General features: G+C 41.5%; 1 protein-coding gene across 1 annotated transcript in view; it reads left to right on the forward strand.

The window, feature by feature from the left end:
• PCSK2 (proprotein convertase subtilisin/kexin type 2) overlaps positions 1 to 15,763 on the forward strand; it is a 271,929-nt gene that overhangs the window by 187,065 nt on the left and 69,101 nt on the right. Inside the window, exon 6 of the mRNA XM_005860583.2 lies at positions 13,053 to 13,129. Coding sequence (XP_005860645.1) covers positions 13,053 to 13,129 — 77 coding nt within the window. The remainder of the gene's footprint in view (positions 1 to 13,052; positions 13,130 to 15,763) is intronic.

Here is a 15,763-nt window from a genome sequence, read left to right on the forward strand (position 1 = left end):
AAACAGAATTTCCGAAGGATAAGGCCCAGAAATCAGGATTTTAAAAAGATTCCCAGGTGATTCTAATGTGCAGCCAAGGTTGAGAACCACTGGATTAAAAGGACATTAACTTAGTGGTTCTTGACCTTGGTATACATCAGAATCAACTGAAGAGTATACAGTGGGGCCTTGACTTACGAGTGTCCCGACTAATGAGTTTTTTGAGATACCAGCTGTCTCTCGCAGATTTTTTGCATTGAGTTGATAGAGTAATTTGAGTTAACGAGCTCCTTAACGAGCTCCTTAACGAGCTAGGTCTCAGAACGAATTAAACTCGTAAGTCAAGGCCCCACTGTATTTGTAAATACTGATGCCTAGACCCCAACAACAACCAATTAAATCTTGGGGTCCCTTAAGTATTTATATTTCTAAAAGCTCCCCAGGCAACTCTATTGAGAAGCCTGAGTTGGGAACCACTGTTAGCTGATAACTGCATTGAAAACTCAAGTGTCAGTTCATAACTGAGGGCTAAGGGCAAGATACCCCAGCTAAGGGCATCTTCCTCTCCAATACTGACTTGCTATTGCACAATACCCGACAAATAGTTGGTACTCAACATTGAAAAAAATTTAAAAAATGATTGGCTGAATGCATGAATAAATGGAGGTGTTTGAAGGCCAACAGTAATGTAAAGGATTTAGGCATAATGTTGAAATGACAAGTAACAGGATTAAAATTTGAGGACAAAAAGTCTTTTCCATTATTCCCTCAGATCCCCAGTGTAGATACTCAGTTCACCTTAAGGCTGACTCTGCTGATAACTGGAGATGTCAAAGCCATAAATATTACCATTACTTTACTCAAGTGGTCCCCAAACATCCGCCAATCACAGCACAGCTTTGCCATTTTTTATTTACCTAGTATGTTTCCCTAAATTGACTCACTTTTTTAACATAAATGAATGTGTTTGAAAGTGAAACTATAAATCACTGTTTTAAATAGAAAAACAACCAATATCCCTTGACATAAATAGAAGTAACTGTCAACATAAAAATAATGAAAGCAACTCAAGCTGGATGTTGCTGCCTGCCAGTGCTTGCCTCTGTCAGTTAAGAAGATGGATTAGGAGGGAACAGGGAGGAATTAAAGACTTGTCATTGGCATAGTAAAAAGGATTGGAGGAGTGTTTTAAAAAAGTCACAGTCTGGTCACAATACCATGTTGCTGAAGGCGCCATGTGCAAGCATCCAGCAGGGGTGGGGAACATCCGGCCTCGGGCCATATAAGGCCCTCGAAATCATTTTGTCTGGCCCTGCCAAGGCATTAGGGGTGAGTTAATTAAATGTTTGACCAAATACAGTAGGCTAATTTTTAAGTTGATTATTTTGTATGGCCTACGAATGATGTTATAAATATCCAAATGGCCCTTGGCAGAAAAAAGGTTCCCCACCCCTGAAAGGAACACAACTCTCAGCCAGTGATTTTCCTAACTGGACTCAGAAACCCCACGGCCACCAAGTTCTGCTGAAGAGGCTGGGGGGGGGCGGGGTGTGTGGAGGAATTCTTTCTAAGATTTCCGTTTCTGAGGAAGCCAGTCATCAATATTATTTGTCTCATATACAGTGTGATGTTGGCTTGTTTGTTTTTGTTTTTTCTAAAACAGTCCCGTATCTAAAAGAAACAATATAATCAACAGAGAAAAAAGGAACAGGCTGTGCCTTGCTGTTGAAAACAGGAATTTGCTTTCTCGTTGGAGGCATACTTCCTGGTTTAGGCCTCAAAAGCATTATATCTACCTCAGAGGAGAGAACTCACTAGATAAAAACCATGCTGTTAACAAAGGGATGGATCATGCAAAGCAAGAGATGTGCTTCCTGGCTCTTCAGTGAGGGGTGTCCCAGTGTGAGGGCTAAAGCATGAGCTCAATTTATGTACCTGGATTTGAATAGAATAAACCACTGACATTTATAGAGTAAATCCACTAAGTTACTATTTTTTATTTGTATTTGTAGTTGTTTTTCTCTTTTATGCAACACAAGCAATAGAGTGGAACGTTATGATCCTAATGCGGAGAGGCAGAATTGCAGGCAGAGTTGGGGGACAGGCCTCTGGAGCCAAACTGCCTGGTCCAAATCTTTGCTCTGTCTCTTCTCATCTGAGTGACCTTGAGCAAAATATTCAACCTCTCTGTGCCTCAGTCTCCCTGCTCATAGAATGAGAGTGGTAAAAAGAGTCCTACTACACAAGTACAACATAAGGAGGAGCTAAGGCATACAAAACAGCTAAGAGAGTCTCCTGGGCAAAATAAACACTTGATATATGTTACCTGTTATTATTATGACAAAAACATTACACAAAGCAAAAGGTTATACAATGAAAACTGTATTTCCCTTCTACCCCAAACACCACCTCCCTCACTAAAAGCAAAGCACTATAAAAAGGCTCTTGAGTATCTTTCCAGATATACTCTATGCATTTACCATTCCTCTCTTCTATGCAAATGAGAGCTCACTATGAACTTTATTCTACACTTTGCTTTTTTTACCTGGAAGTATTTCTTGGGAAGAAGTTCATTGCAAACCTCATACCTCATCCATTGCCAGGACTGCAGTTTTGCATTGTATGAGTGCACCATTATTTATTTAAGTTTTTCCCCAAGTTGGACACTTAAGCTATTTTGAGTCTTTCACTTCTGCAATCATGCTGCCATGAATACATTTAAAAATAAATCTTTCATATATTGGCAGATATGTATCTTTAAGATAGGTTCTTAGAGGTGGGGTCCCTGGGTTAAAGAGCCTATGTACTTTTTATTTTGATAGATATTGCCAAATTTCTCTTCCAAGTGATCACACCAATTTGCACACTATGTACCCTCAAATACAAGTGTGTCTTTCCCCTCGTTCTCAGAATAATGTTTTAATAGATACGATAACTGAGGAAAGCAGTTACATGGAAGCAGGGTTATCAAACAAAAATAAACATTTGTGAGATGGCAATATCTATCCTTCTTTAATAATCTGTAATAATAAAAGGGTAATATGCTAATTAGACCAGACGTCTTCCAGGTGTCATTCCAGACGTCCTTCCTGACAAAGCCAGGGCGGGAGGGAAGCCAGCCGGGTCCCGGGTACCGGAGGGAAGCCGCTGCTGGCAGTCAGGGGGAAGGAAGGCCTACTCTTGCATGAATTTTCATGCATCGGGCCTCTAATACATTAAATAACAAAATCAAGGGCAGGTAAGAGTGAGAAGAAAAGACATTTCAGCATATCTGCAACAACTATAATGTGATATGAAAGTTCATATTGGTGACAAGCTCACAGCTACTGCTAATAATATCATGTCTTGTAGTCTACATCCATAATTGAAAGAAATGCTAAATTTGAGTTGGCAGCTCATGAAAATAAAGATGTAAATTTTTTCTGAACAAATGTTGGACTCTGTCTTAGAGCCAGCTCTTTGAGATTAATTACAGTGAGTAGCAGTTCTCCTCAATGCATCTGGTCAGCCACAGGAATTGACGCTTTTAGGGCAGCTATTAAAATTCATGTGTGGAAATTTGCTTCAACCTAGTCTAATACAGGTTCCATTGTCCTTGTAAAACAGCAGGACGAGCCAGGAAGCCATGGGCAGGCAGGGGTAATTCTAAAGAGGCCATCCAGGTGCTGCCTTGACTGTGTCAGAGGTAGTAATAGCCCTGTTTCTTCCTCCAATACATCTGCTTTCCTACCCTACAGGGTTTTAGAGAATATTAAATAAAATAAGAGAATTTAAACTCCTTTGAAAACAATTTAAAGACACTTCATTAATTTAGGGTGCTACGTTAACCATTAGGAATTATCATCATCATCATCATCATCATCATCATCATCATCTCCTTTTATGTTTAGTGCTTAGAACCTCTCTCAAATATGCTGGTAAAGGTATTATGGAGAGCCAGAGGATAGAGCTGCTCCTCTTTAGGAAATACATGAAACCTAGTAGTCCAGGACATGGCTTGGGGCATGGTGATACTTACCTAGAGGGTATGCCAGTGACTAGAGAAGTTGCTGGAATTTCAAGAGTAAGAGGAAGGGATAGTGAGAGGGGTCAAATCCACAATCAGAGAACACTCAGTCGCTGGAAAAATCTGTAAGTCTTAGAAGTATAGAAGAAATATTGCAAACAATTTTCTGACTACGCATCTTTGTTTAAAATTTTTTGAGTGCTGGAGAAATGTGAAATTTCATTAAGTTTTACAGCCAGACTTAATATAGACATAAATCCCTTTAATGTCGGTTTCAGTCCAAAGTAAGCTGAACATTATCGTTAAACCAGTGCATGTGGGAGAATTATTTGAGGAAAATCAAAATAGGCACAGTTGGGAACATTCAGCCATGACCATATTAGATGCAAGCAGGTGCAATAGCAAAATTCTTTAGGCTCTAATGGACTGGGCTCCTTTGCTCTCACTTTCCATACAGGTGAGCTTTGTTCTGGGCAATATGGTTGCAGTTTGTGAGTCTATCTAGGGAAGCTCATTTCTCTTTCATTAGTCCATGAGCACAGTGCAATTTAAACTAATATTGTTATACAGATCCTAGCTGAGTTATTTGGTTATATGCCTTCAGGGAAAGTAGCAAGCCAGAATAAAGGGACAAATGTAATGTACTTTCTTGTTCTGAGTTCCTATAGTGGTGAAATTACATTGTCAACTAAGCATATGCAATGCTGTACTCATGATCATAAACTCCTATTGTTGGAGATAGTATTTAAGTCTGGTATTACTTGACATTTCCCAGGGGTCATCTTGTCTCCCTGGTACAATTTCTCTGAGGTCTGAGCTTATATATGACAACTAGGGGCCCAGTGCACAAATTCGTTCACCTTAAAGGAACTGTGGGCCACAAGGATGTGGTGGGCACAGGGGCGAGTCTCAGCCCATCCTCCGTGCCCCCACCGAGCCCCTCCCAGGCCCTCCCACCACAGCCCCCAGTCCCTTGTCTGCCTGCAGACCCGCTCCTGCTGCCGCCGCTCCTACCCACTGATGGTGCCAGCCCCAGTCGCTCTGCACTGTCAGGGGGTGCAAGCAGCAGCTGCTGCCCCAATCGCCCCTCAGGAGCAGGGAGAGGTGGAAAAGCCCTCAGGAGCAATAGGGGCTGGCAGCTGGTGCCAGCAGGGCTGGCTCCTGCAGCATGTGTGAGCGCCGGGTGGGACCGTGGCACATGGGAGCAAAGAATTTTCAGTAACCACCAGAGGCTCGCCCTGATGACAGCGACCAGTGCCCCACCTTGTCTGGAGCCCCCACTCACCTGCTCCACCATCCCACCGCAGGTGACGCCCGCCATGTTCCATGCACACCCCCTGGTGGTCAGCACACATCGTAGCAACCATTTGTTCGGTTCCACCATTTGTTCTATTTGCATATTAGGGTCATATATATATACATAACTAGAAAGACCTATTTCTTGCCATGGCTCACAGGCATGCTAGTACTTCCATAGTGCATTTGTGTAAAATTTTTAAAAAGTGTCGTCTATCGGTGGGTAAGTTGCAAAACAGCACCCTCCCTTCTGGGCAAACAAATTAGAATACGTACCCCCTTCTGGGCAGACAAATGAGAAAAGGGTAACGCCTCTGGGCTAACCGTTATTGTTTAAAGCACCACTCCAGGTACACCTAAAACTAATATAATATTGTATGTCAACTATAATTGAAAAATAATTTTTAAATTAAAAATAAATAGAATAAAATAAATAAAAATAAAGGCCCTCTCAGGGCACATAGCTTGGCAAATCCACACAGCCCCAGTGGCTCCCCTTGGGCATGCCCCCTTATGCAAAACACAACCTACATGACTGCATGTGGCACCCCTGCTTGCAGATACCACTTTCCTAATTTTGTAGTTAGACTATAGGGTTTGATCCTTGGGGCTCTAAATATATCTCTTCGGTCAAAGCAGTGCACCCCCACTTTAAATATAGTGACCTATTACAAGAGCCTAGGGTTGACAAAATGCCAATGCAGCACCACATTTAAAAATGAAAGTTGGTGAGAAATTGTGTAGCAGACACCACGTGGACCCATATCACTTGGATGATTACCTCTGAATGCCCAGGGCTGTTCACTGCAAACACCTGCCTCTCTCTGCCAAGGGTAATACTCTGACCTTGGGAACAGATAGGACATGGTAGATGGAAAGACAGAGAGTTAGAAGGTTGATGCCCTTAGAAACAGTCTTCAACCAGTGCTGCTGGGCAAAGGTTGGGGAAACAATGGTGGGGCTCTCTACTGCCTTTATGAGCCTCCAGTCGGCTGAGCCCAGTTTCTGACCACAGGAATGCCTGATAACCCACCTGTGATTGGTGTGAACCGGGACAGGTAAACTTCAAACTCCTAGCAATGTAGGGACAGTTTATATCAGATTCCTTTTCAGCAGATAGAGCCACCTAGAGAAAAGGGGATGAGGAACAAGCATGTTTCAGAGGAAAGGGAGCTCTTCAGGAAGACAAGGACTTGCTGAGATGCTATAGTGGAGGCTCCAGGCTGTCAGATGCAGCCTGAGAGCCCATGAGGCTTAGGATGTCATTTCAAGGGTTTGCAAATTCTTTCTATAAAAGATAGTAAACAGCCCTAACCGGTTTGGCTCAGTGGATAGAGCGTCGGCCTGCGGAATGAAGGGTCCCAGTTGTGATTCTGGTCAAGGGCATGTACCTTGGTTGCAGGCACATCCCCAGTAGGGGGCACATCCCCAGTAGGGGGTGTGCAGGGGGCAGCTGATCGATGTTTCTAACTCTTTATCCCTCTCCCTTCCTCTCTGTAAAAAATCAATAAAATATATATATTTTTTAAAAAGATAGTAAACATTTTAAGATTCGTGGACTTCTGTCACAACTATTCGTCTGCTGTTGTAGTGTGAAAGCAACCATAGGCAATCTGTAAGCAGGGGGACATGACCATGTTCCAATAAAACTTTATTTACAAAAGCAAGTGGTGAGACATGGCATGGCTAAATTAACAAAAAAAAAAGAAAGAAAAAAAAAAGACCTGTATATATGCTGCCTACAAGAGACCCACTTCAGATCTAAAGACACAAGCAGACTGAAAATAAAGGGATGAAAAAAGATATTTCATGCAAATGAAAACACACAAACAAAAAGCTGGAGCAGCAATACTTGTATCAGCCAAAATAGATTAAGTGTTAGAGGCTTTTTTCAGTAGTCTAAGCTTCTAACAAATTCTGGACAATATGTAATATGACTGTTATGTAAATGTTTGTAAGGTACAATGCATTTCCAAATAGATCAAGTTGTCCGTTAAAATATCTATAAAGTTTACTTAGAAGAAAAAATGAGAATGCTTAACATCCCAATAAGAAATTTCCATTAGATATCAACAACGAATTGTCAATGTAACGTGTACAGCAACTATAACTTATCATTTGGTCATCTTTAGAACATTTTACAAATATTATTTGATTTGATTCATATAACAATCCTGTTAGATAATAGTATCAATTTCATGTGAGATATTGGTAAACCAGTGCAGGGCATTCAAGTCAGTTCTTCCTAAAATTTAGTGTGTACAAGAATTAGCCCTGTTTTGGGCTTTTTTTTTTTTTTTTTTTTTTTTTTTTTTTTTTTAAATTACTAAGTCCTGCTGCTTTATTTTTTATTTTTTATTTAAATCTTTATTGTTCAGGTTACATTTGTTCCTCTTTTTTCCCCCCCATAACTCCCCTCCTCCCAGTTCCCGCCCCACCCTCCGCCCTCACTCCCCACCCACTGTCCTCATCCATAGGTGCACGATTTTTGTCCAGTTTCTTCCCGCATCTCCCATTCCCCTTTCCCCCCCAAGAATAGTCAGTCCATTCCCTTTCTATGTCCCTGATTCATTATAATCACCAGTTCATTCTGTACATCAGATTATTTATTCACTTGATTCTTAGATTCACTTGTTGATAGATGCATGTTTGTTGTTCACAATTTGTATCTTTACCTTTTTCTTCTTCCTCCTCTTAAAGGATACCTTTCAGCATTTCGTATAATACTGGTTTAGTGGTGATGAACTCCTTTAGCTTTTCCTTATCTGTGAAGCTCTTTATCTGACCTTCAATTCTGAATGATAGCTTTGCTGGATAAAGTAATCTTGGTTGTAGGTTCTTGGTATTCATCACTTTGAATATTTCTTGCCATTCCCTTCTGGCCTGCCAAGTTTCTGTTGAGAAATCAGCTGACAGTCGTATGGGTATTCCCTTGTAGGTAATTGAGTCTCTTTCTCTTGCTGCTTTTAAGATTCTCTCTTTGTCTTTTGCTCTTGGCATTTTAATTATGATGTGTCTTGGTGTGGTCCTCTTTGGATTCCTTTTGTTTGGGGTTCTCTGCGCTTCTTGGACCTGTAAGTCCATTTCTTTCACCAGGTGGGGGAAGTTTTCTGCCATTATTTCTTCAAATAGGTTTTCAATATCTTGCTGTCTCTCATCTTCTGGCACCCCTATTATTCTGATGTTGGTACGCTTGAAGCTGTCCCAGAGGCTCCTTACACTATCTTCGTATTTTCGGATTCTTTTTTCATTTTGCTTTTCCGGTTGGGTGTTTTTTGCTTCTTCGCATTTCAAATCTTTGACTTGATTCTTGCGCTCCTCTGGTCTGCTATTGGGTGTCTGTATAATATTCTTTATTTCAGTCCGTGTATGCTTAATTTCTAGTTGGTTCTTTATCATAGCATCGAGGGTCTCATTAGTTTTCGTGAGTCTCTCCTCAAGTTTATTGGCAGCTTCTAGCACATTTTTGCAAGCCCTCAAAATTGCGATTTTTAGCTCTATATCCTCCATTTCTGTCATGTTTTTTTGTCTCCGCATTTTTTATGCTTTCTTGGTGCACCCCCTAGTGGTCTTTGTGCGCAGTCTTGTTCTAGTTGAGCCTTGATTGTTGTAGTTAATACTAGAGGGATTTGACCACCAGGCCGACTGGCTGTGTGAATCAGCTGTGTCTGCCGCGGAAAACTTCTGTCCTCTGGGGAGGTGCTAATCTAGCCTTTGCCTGAGGCGATCCGGCAAATGGCTCTGCGCAGGGCTTGGGCGGGGCGGGCTCAACAGGGCGGGCGGAGGGAGCCGTTATGGTGCCCTCAGTCCTGTTCCCAGAGGCTCTGCTTCTCAGAACCCCCGGAACCGCTGCAAACCTCGGAGGGAAAGCTGCCTTCCAACTGATGCCAGACACTCCCGCTTCTCCCGTTTGGGTCCGAGTCCCCAGCGATTCGCCCGTATCTGGAGCTCAGAGTCTGAGACTCCCCCCTGACCGAAAACGACAACCGCGCTCTCAGCCACCAGCCCGCTTTGCGCGCGCACCTCCGCACCTGAGTATTTTCCACACTGCGCCTCCTCTGAGCCTCGGTGTGCTGTTATTTTTCCTTCTAGTTGAAGAGTCTCTCCTCAGCCAGCCTTCCTGCGGTTCTGGGTGATGTCCGTTCCGTCTTTTAGTTGTATTTTTGAAGTGGTTGTTTGCGGTGTTTACCTATGCCGCCATCTTGGTCAATAGTATCAATTTCATGTGAGATATTGGTAAACCAGTACAGGGCATTAAAGTCAGTTCTTCCTAAAAAACTAAAATAAAATAAAAAAGCAAGTGGTGGGCCATATTTGGCCTATAGGCATTTTTGTGACCCTAGCCTTAAGCAATCAAAGAAAATGAAGGACTCAAAAGGAGAAGTAAGAGGTGAGAAAACACCCACACTTGATTGGACAATGTGCTTGCCAGCTTCCATCCATTCCTTCGTTTTATCCTCACAGCAGCCAAGTAGTTACAGTTTTATCATCCGCATTTTAAAGATGCGGAAACTACATTTTCTAGAATGTAAGAAAATTGCCAAGGTCAAACAGTGCAGGTTCAAAACCAGATCTGTCTGGCTGTAATGCCTCTTTTCCTTTCTCTACTCCAAGCTGATGCCTGCAGACACATTTGTCTTATGCAACCAGCAAGGAACGTCCACTGGAACCAGAGTCATTAAATTCCAGATTTGGCGATAAGGGTGGAAGTGTCAGAGCAGGGTCTCCAGGGTCTCAAAAGATTCTCTGAGAATGTTAAAGCAATGGAGGGAGTGGACAGGGTGACTGCTGGGTCCACCACCAGCTTTCACAGTGAGACCAGCCCTAGCATCCGGCATGTGGCCCGTGTGGACCTGTGCCGTTGGTGGCCACACAATGCAATGCCTCAGATAGGACAAGTCAAAAGATTCTGTGAAAATACTTAAGTCCTTTGTCCTTTCCTGGCTGAGTGTGCAGGCAGGCCATCTGATGCAAAAGTGCCCAGTGCAAGCAATGGCCAAACCCGTAATTATTAAACTTTCTTGCTAAGAGTTACTCTAGCCTTTTTCTCTGGCTATGCATTCAAATTAAGTTCAGAAATAACTCCCAGGGAAGCCCTGAGGTCAGTCTGGATTCAGCCCAATCTTCTCACTTTCTGCGTGATGGTACAATGATAATTCAATTCTTAATGATGACTGAATCATCCTGATCCTGAATCATCAATGATTAGATTATGTTCACTAAACATCTAGTCTTTTCTAAAGCAATAAAATAGACTAATGCATTTTAGGAAGAAGTTATAAAAGAGTTTAAACCAAAACAAGTCATTCTACCTAGGATGACCAGAGCATTAAGTTTACAGAGACACCACTTTCCCCCAATGTCAGTGTTAATGGCTAGCTTAGGAAATTCCAGGATAATTCAAGACCAGTTTAATTTATTCCTGTACACAAACAATTTCGTGAAAGAAAACACCATCATTCAAATCAATAAGTGATTTGGTTTGAGCTATAAAACTATAAACAGAGCCTTTGCAAAATGTTGCTTACTGTTCTTTCTTGCTATAAACCATTTGATTTTCAGCCAGAAAACATACAGCCAAATAATCACAACTGTATGCTTTCTTTAATACTCGGTGTAGACTGTTATGTAAGGAATTGAGTGTTCATCATCAAAATCATTGTAAAGACAGCAAAATACTTAGAATTCCTAAGTTATCATTTATTTCAACATTCAGAGGTGAAATTGACCCCAGACAATGCACAGTCTTTCTTCTTGCTGTAAAAATGACCTCAGAGTTCCTTGGATTCTCAACTACCAGTTCCACTGTCAGAACTCCCTAATTCCTCTTGCGAGCCCCCACCCACCTCAAGGCAAACCATTTGCTCCAGAAATGAGCACCAAAAGGCCTCCTGCCAGACCACAGGTGATGATTATGACCCAGAAAGGTGAGCCAGGGTGGAGAGCATGTGAAACAAACACAAAGGTGCAGAAAATTTTGACTTGATTTTTCTCTAATTGAATTTAATTCCTATCTGCCAGGATAATTGCACTGATGGTAAAAAAAAAAAAAAAAAAAAAAAAAAAAAAAGTTGCCTTTGGTCAACTCAAGTTTTCCCCCAACCCTCCTGTCTCCAGAATTTCCCTCTAGCTTCAAGGATAAACGTAGCATTAAGGAGAGGGATCTGGGTCCTGATGCTTGGGTCTCATCCTCGGTCCATCCTGGACTCTCCTGTTGCATGCATTCCAAGCCTACTGGAAAGTCAGTTCATGCAGATCATGCCTGAACCCTGGATCCTCATTGTCCTGACCACAGATCTTTCTGGGCCAGTTGGTTCTCACTGTTTGTCCTCACCAATCAGCCTCCTAAAGAAGATTGTGCTGTTCCTTGCTCCGTACGGAGGGTCACAGGAATGCAGAGTGGGGCTACCTCAAGCTCCCCAGCTAAGACACCTAACAGAGCCACTTTGATTTGCAGTTTCATTCCTTGTCCAAGGATGCGTCCCAGACTTTTCTGTAGTTGGACATTCCAACATAACCCATCCCACTCCAAGAGCACAGCTCAGAAGAAAGAGGTAGCACTCAGGGCCCCTCTGAGGACCCCACAATGGCTACTCATGCTGAATTTTCTACCTAACTCACCCTAGACTAGGAAATTTTAATCTCTATGGAGAAACCAATCAGGCTTAACAATAGTCTTCCAAATCTGTTTAAGTTTCAACCTCAGCTTTGAAACCCGAAAGAAAAAATATTAACTTGTGTTTCTCTTGAGATTCCTACCCTACCAACTCTACCTAAGAATGCTCTTATCTCAAAAATTCAGGGAATATTAGGGGTAACCAAACATACTTAGGGAAGGCAATAAATTACTATTTCAAAATGGTATCGATCAAAAAAACCGCATATATTAGACTCTTATTGATATGCTTTTGAAAAATATTTCTGCTGTAACCTTATAGCAGCTCATGTATCCCCTTTCAACAAAACAGTAAACTGCATAAATGACTACAGTTGATGTTGAGGTTGGTATTCGGGGCTTGGGCAGGGGTTTAACATCCATAAGCATGAAGAAGGTAAGCCCCAAGTCAGTCGGAAGCAGGGAGGTGGACGTGAGTCTTCCACATAAAGCAAGAAAACTCTAAAGGCCATCTCACTTGTGACATGAGAACTAGAAATTCTGGCCATCAGTTCAAAGAAACTTAGCTTAAACCCTAGATTCCAGGTAAATCCCATTTATCCAAAAGGCATAACTCAACTTAAAATGGAGACAGTCCTGGAGCGTGGAATACTCAAAATCATTAACTCTGAGGGCCTGAAATAGAATGCGATGAGGAAACCTCAAAAAAGAGGATAGCCGGTTTGGCTCAGTGTATAGAGCATCGGCCCGCAGACTGATGCTCTATCATTAATTGAAGTTCAATTCCCCTCAAGGGCACATGCCTCGGTGGCAGGCTCCCGGCCCAGGACATGTGCGGAGACCACCAATCAATGTGTCTCTCCCATCAATGTTTCTCTTGTCTCTACCCCTCTCTTTCACTCTCTGAAAATCAGTGAAAAAATGTCCTCAGGTGAGGATTAACAAAAAAAGGGGGGGTAGGGGGATAAGAGAGGGGATAAAAAGCTCCAAAGACACATTTCAGCTCTGTCACCATTTGACAAGGGCTGGTCCAGAGCAGAACATTAACACAGCACGTGGGGAGGGACTAGCAGCCTGAAACAGTTGTATCGCAGCATTTTCTCTTGCCTGTGCCTCTGGCTTTATTGACCCAGTGAGACCCCTTATGTTTTTCAGAATGCCGAAGCAAGTTATGACTTCAGTAGCAACGACCCCTATCCTTACCCTCGATACACAGATGACTGGTTTAACAGGTAAACTGGGCCTAATGAGGTGTCTTTGGCTTTAGGTTTGGGGTTTTATTCTGTTTTGTTTTGTTTTGTTTGCTTTGTTTTGTTTTTAAGGCTTGAAAATCACAAGCAAAATAATCTCAGTGCTTCACTAAATTGTATTGTGACTTTTCCTTTGTGTGGCTACATTCTCTAAATTCTTGGATTTTTTTTCTAACATTGCAATGCTCCTGTAGAATTATCTGTTGAACTAGGAATTGTTTGCCGCTGTATTAAAGATAGAAGGAAATAGGAATAAGAAGAAAGCCGTCTGGACCCACCAAAGGGTGATTTAAAACATGCTGATTTCACTTGATCTGTGGAAACGATTGTAGAGAACTTTTTTTGCCCCACGGGTCTGTGTCTGTATGTTTTTGAAAAGCGTTTCTGCTGTAACCTCATGTAGGTCATGCAGTCCCTACATGGCAGAGGTCTGAAGTATTGCCCAGCACGGAAAACTATACAACATCTACCTATTTTCTTCAGTCTATGTGGCTACTACACATGTAAATGCAGCCTCCTTTTCCCCCCAAGTAACATTCTTGTCTAAATGGTTAATTACATATAAGAAATACCAAGAAATAAAGATGTATGGCTTGCTCAACCAAAGACTGCTATACTTTTTAAACCTAGTGCTTCCCTATTATTGATGTTCTTGGGTGAAATTTATGAGAACATATGAATTTCAATTAATGGTATAAATAATGTGTACAGCACCTTATTCATTTCTTTTACTTCTGGTGACAAACTCATGGCCCATAAAACAAATCTTATAATTCTCAGTTTAATGATAAGAAAATAGGTTTAGAAAGGGAAAGTGACTTCCCTGGTCAAACAATTAGTATATGTCAAAGTCCACACTTGAATCCAAGCTTCATAAATGACCCTAATTCCAACTTTTACCATCCTTTTATAAGCATCATTTTTATTAAAAAAGACAGGAAGCATTATGGTCAGAGAGTGGCCAGGTAGCTTAAACTCTGTTCCTAAAATTAACAAGTTCACCAGAGAATGTCTAGGATGCAGACAAGGCATACAGGTTGAGGGGCTTGGCAATTATAGAAAATGCAGTGGGGGGAAATAAAGAAAAACTACAATTCAAATTTGCAACATTTTTAAAAGATCATAGCTGATGTCCAATAGCACAGTTCACTTTCTATCAACTTCGCCTATAGCTTTAAAATTATAATGCAGTATTTGGAAGTGTGTTTAAGGGGTGAGGATGTATTAAAACATCTGAGAACTTCTGGCATAACGTGTCTCTTACCCCCATGACTTACAATCCTAGCATACTCTTAGCAAATAAACCATTTTCTGACACAGGGATGTGACATTACTAAATAGATGTCACTAAGCCAGGGGTGAGCTGTGATTGGAAATGATGGTCTGGAGCACTGTGTTGAGAAGGACCACGAGGGAGTGCCTGGCTTCAGCATGATTGGTTACCAATTGTCCACTCGACCTCAGAAAGGGCAGTAGCAACATGTGTGCCAGCTATTTGCCATCTCTCTGCAGCTAGTAGGTACTAAACTTACCTTTGACAGAATGATTCAGGCACAAAAATATAACCGACAGAATGGCTTTCTCCCTTACCCCATTTTCTGAGTCCAGCACAACCCTCCCCAAAGCAACTCTTCCTGTGTGATATACCATAAGATTATTCTTTTAAAAAAATGATGACTCCTACCTTAAAATTGTTAATTTTCAAATGTGTTCTTGAAAATACAATTTTAAACTAGCTAAAATCTTCTAGCTAGAACTAATTAGTATTTAGTGCAATAAAATTTTTCATTGTCACTGGTAACAATTCTCAAGTGTCCAATTGCCTGAGACACAGTCATAGTGAGTCAGATGAGCATGATCTTTGCCTCTTAGGGAGCCAATGACTCAAGACACAGTGTCCACTGTGACCAATAAATGGGACTTTTCCCAATGATCAAGTCACTTTCAAAGATCCCCATCCATCATGACTTGTTGCCAAGATTAGATGGTACCACAGTTCAAAGCATGGCCTCTCAAAACATAACTACTCTTGTAAATGATTATGGGAGGATGAGGGGTCAAAGTTCAAGCCCACAGCTCTGGAAGGATCCATAGTCCGAAAGCTTGAGTCTTTCCTCAAGATGATTCCTGTGTGGCACAAGAATTAAAATAAAGCAGACTTCCCATGAGTGTAGGATACATTTACTAAAAATTCCTCCTAAGATGAAATATTTTGATGGGTATTTTCTTCAATATAACTTAGGGTTTGGAGCAGGAAGGAGGAGAATGACTGGATGTACAGAGGAAATAAAATTGGCCAGGAGTTAATTGTTACACCAGCTGATGGGTATATGAGTTCACTCTACTTTTGTATATCTTTGATATTATCTATAATAAGAAGTAACTTTTAAGAGCATAGGGCATAAAAAGAAGCTAAAAAAAAGAGTTGGAATGTTAATTCAGTACTCATGAAACTGTTAGTTTTGGTATGCAAGCTGCTAAGGAACTTGCAGTGTCATATGAGGAGGTGATAGATGCCCAAATCACTACCGGGTTAAGTGTAGCCAGAACTTAAAAAAAGGAAGGAAGGAAGGAAGGAAGGAAGAAGGAAGGGAGGGAGGGAGGGAGGGAGGGAGT

The sequence above is a fragment of the Myotis brandtii genome, unplaced genomic scaffold, assembly GCF_000412655.1.
Source record: "Myotis brandtii unplaced genomic scaffold, ASM41265v1 scaffold137, whole genome shotgun sequence".
Lineage (NCBI taxonomy): Eukaryota > Metazoa > Chordata > Mammalia > Chiroptera > Vespertilionidae > Myotis > Myotis brandtii.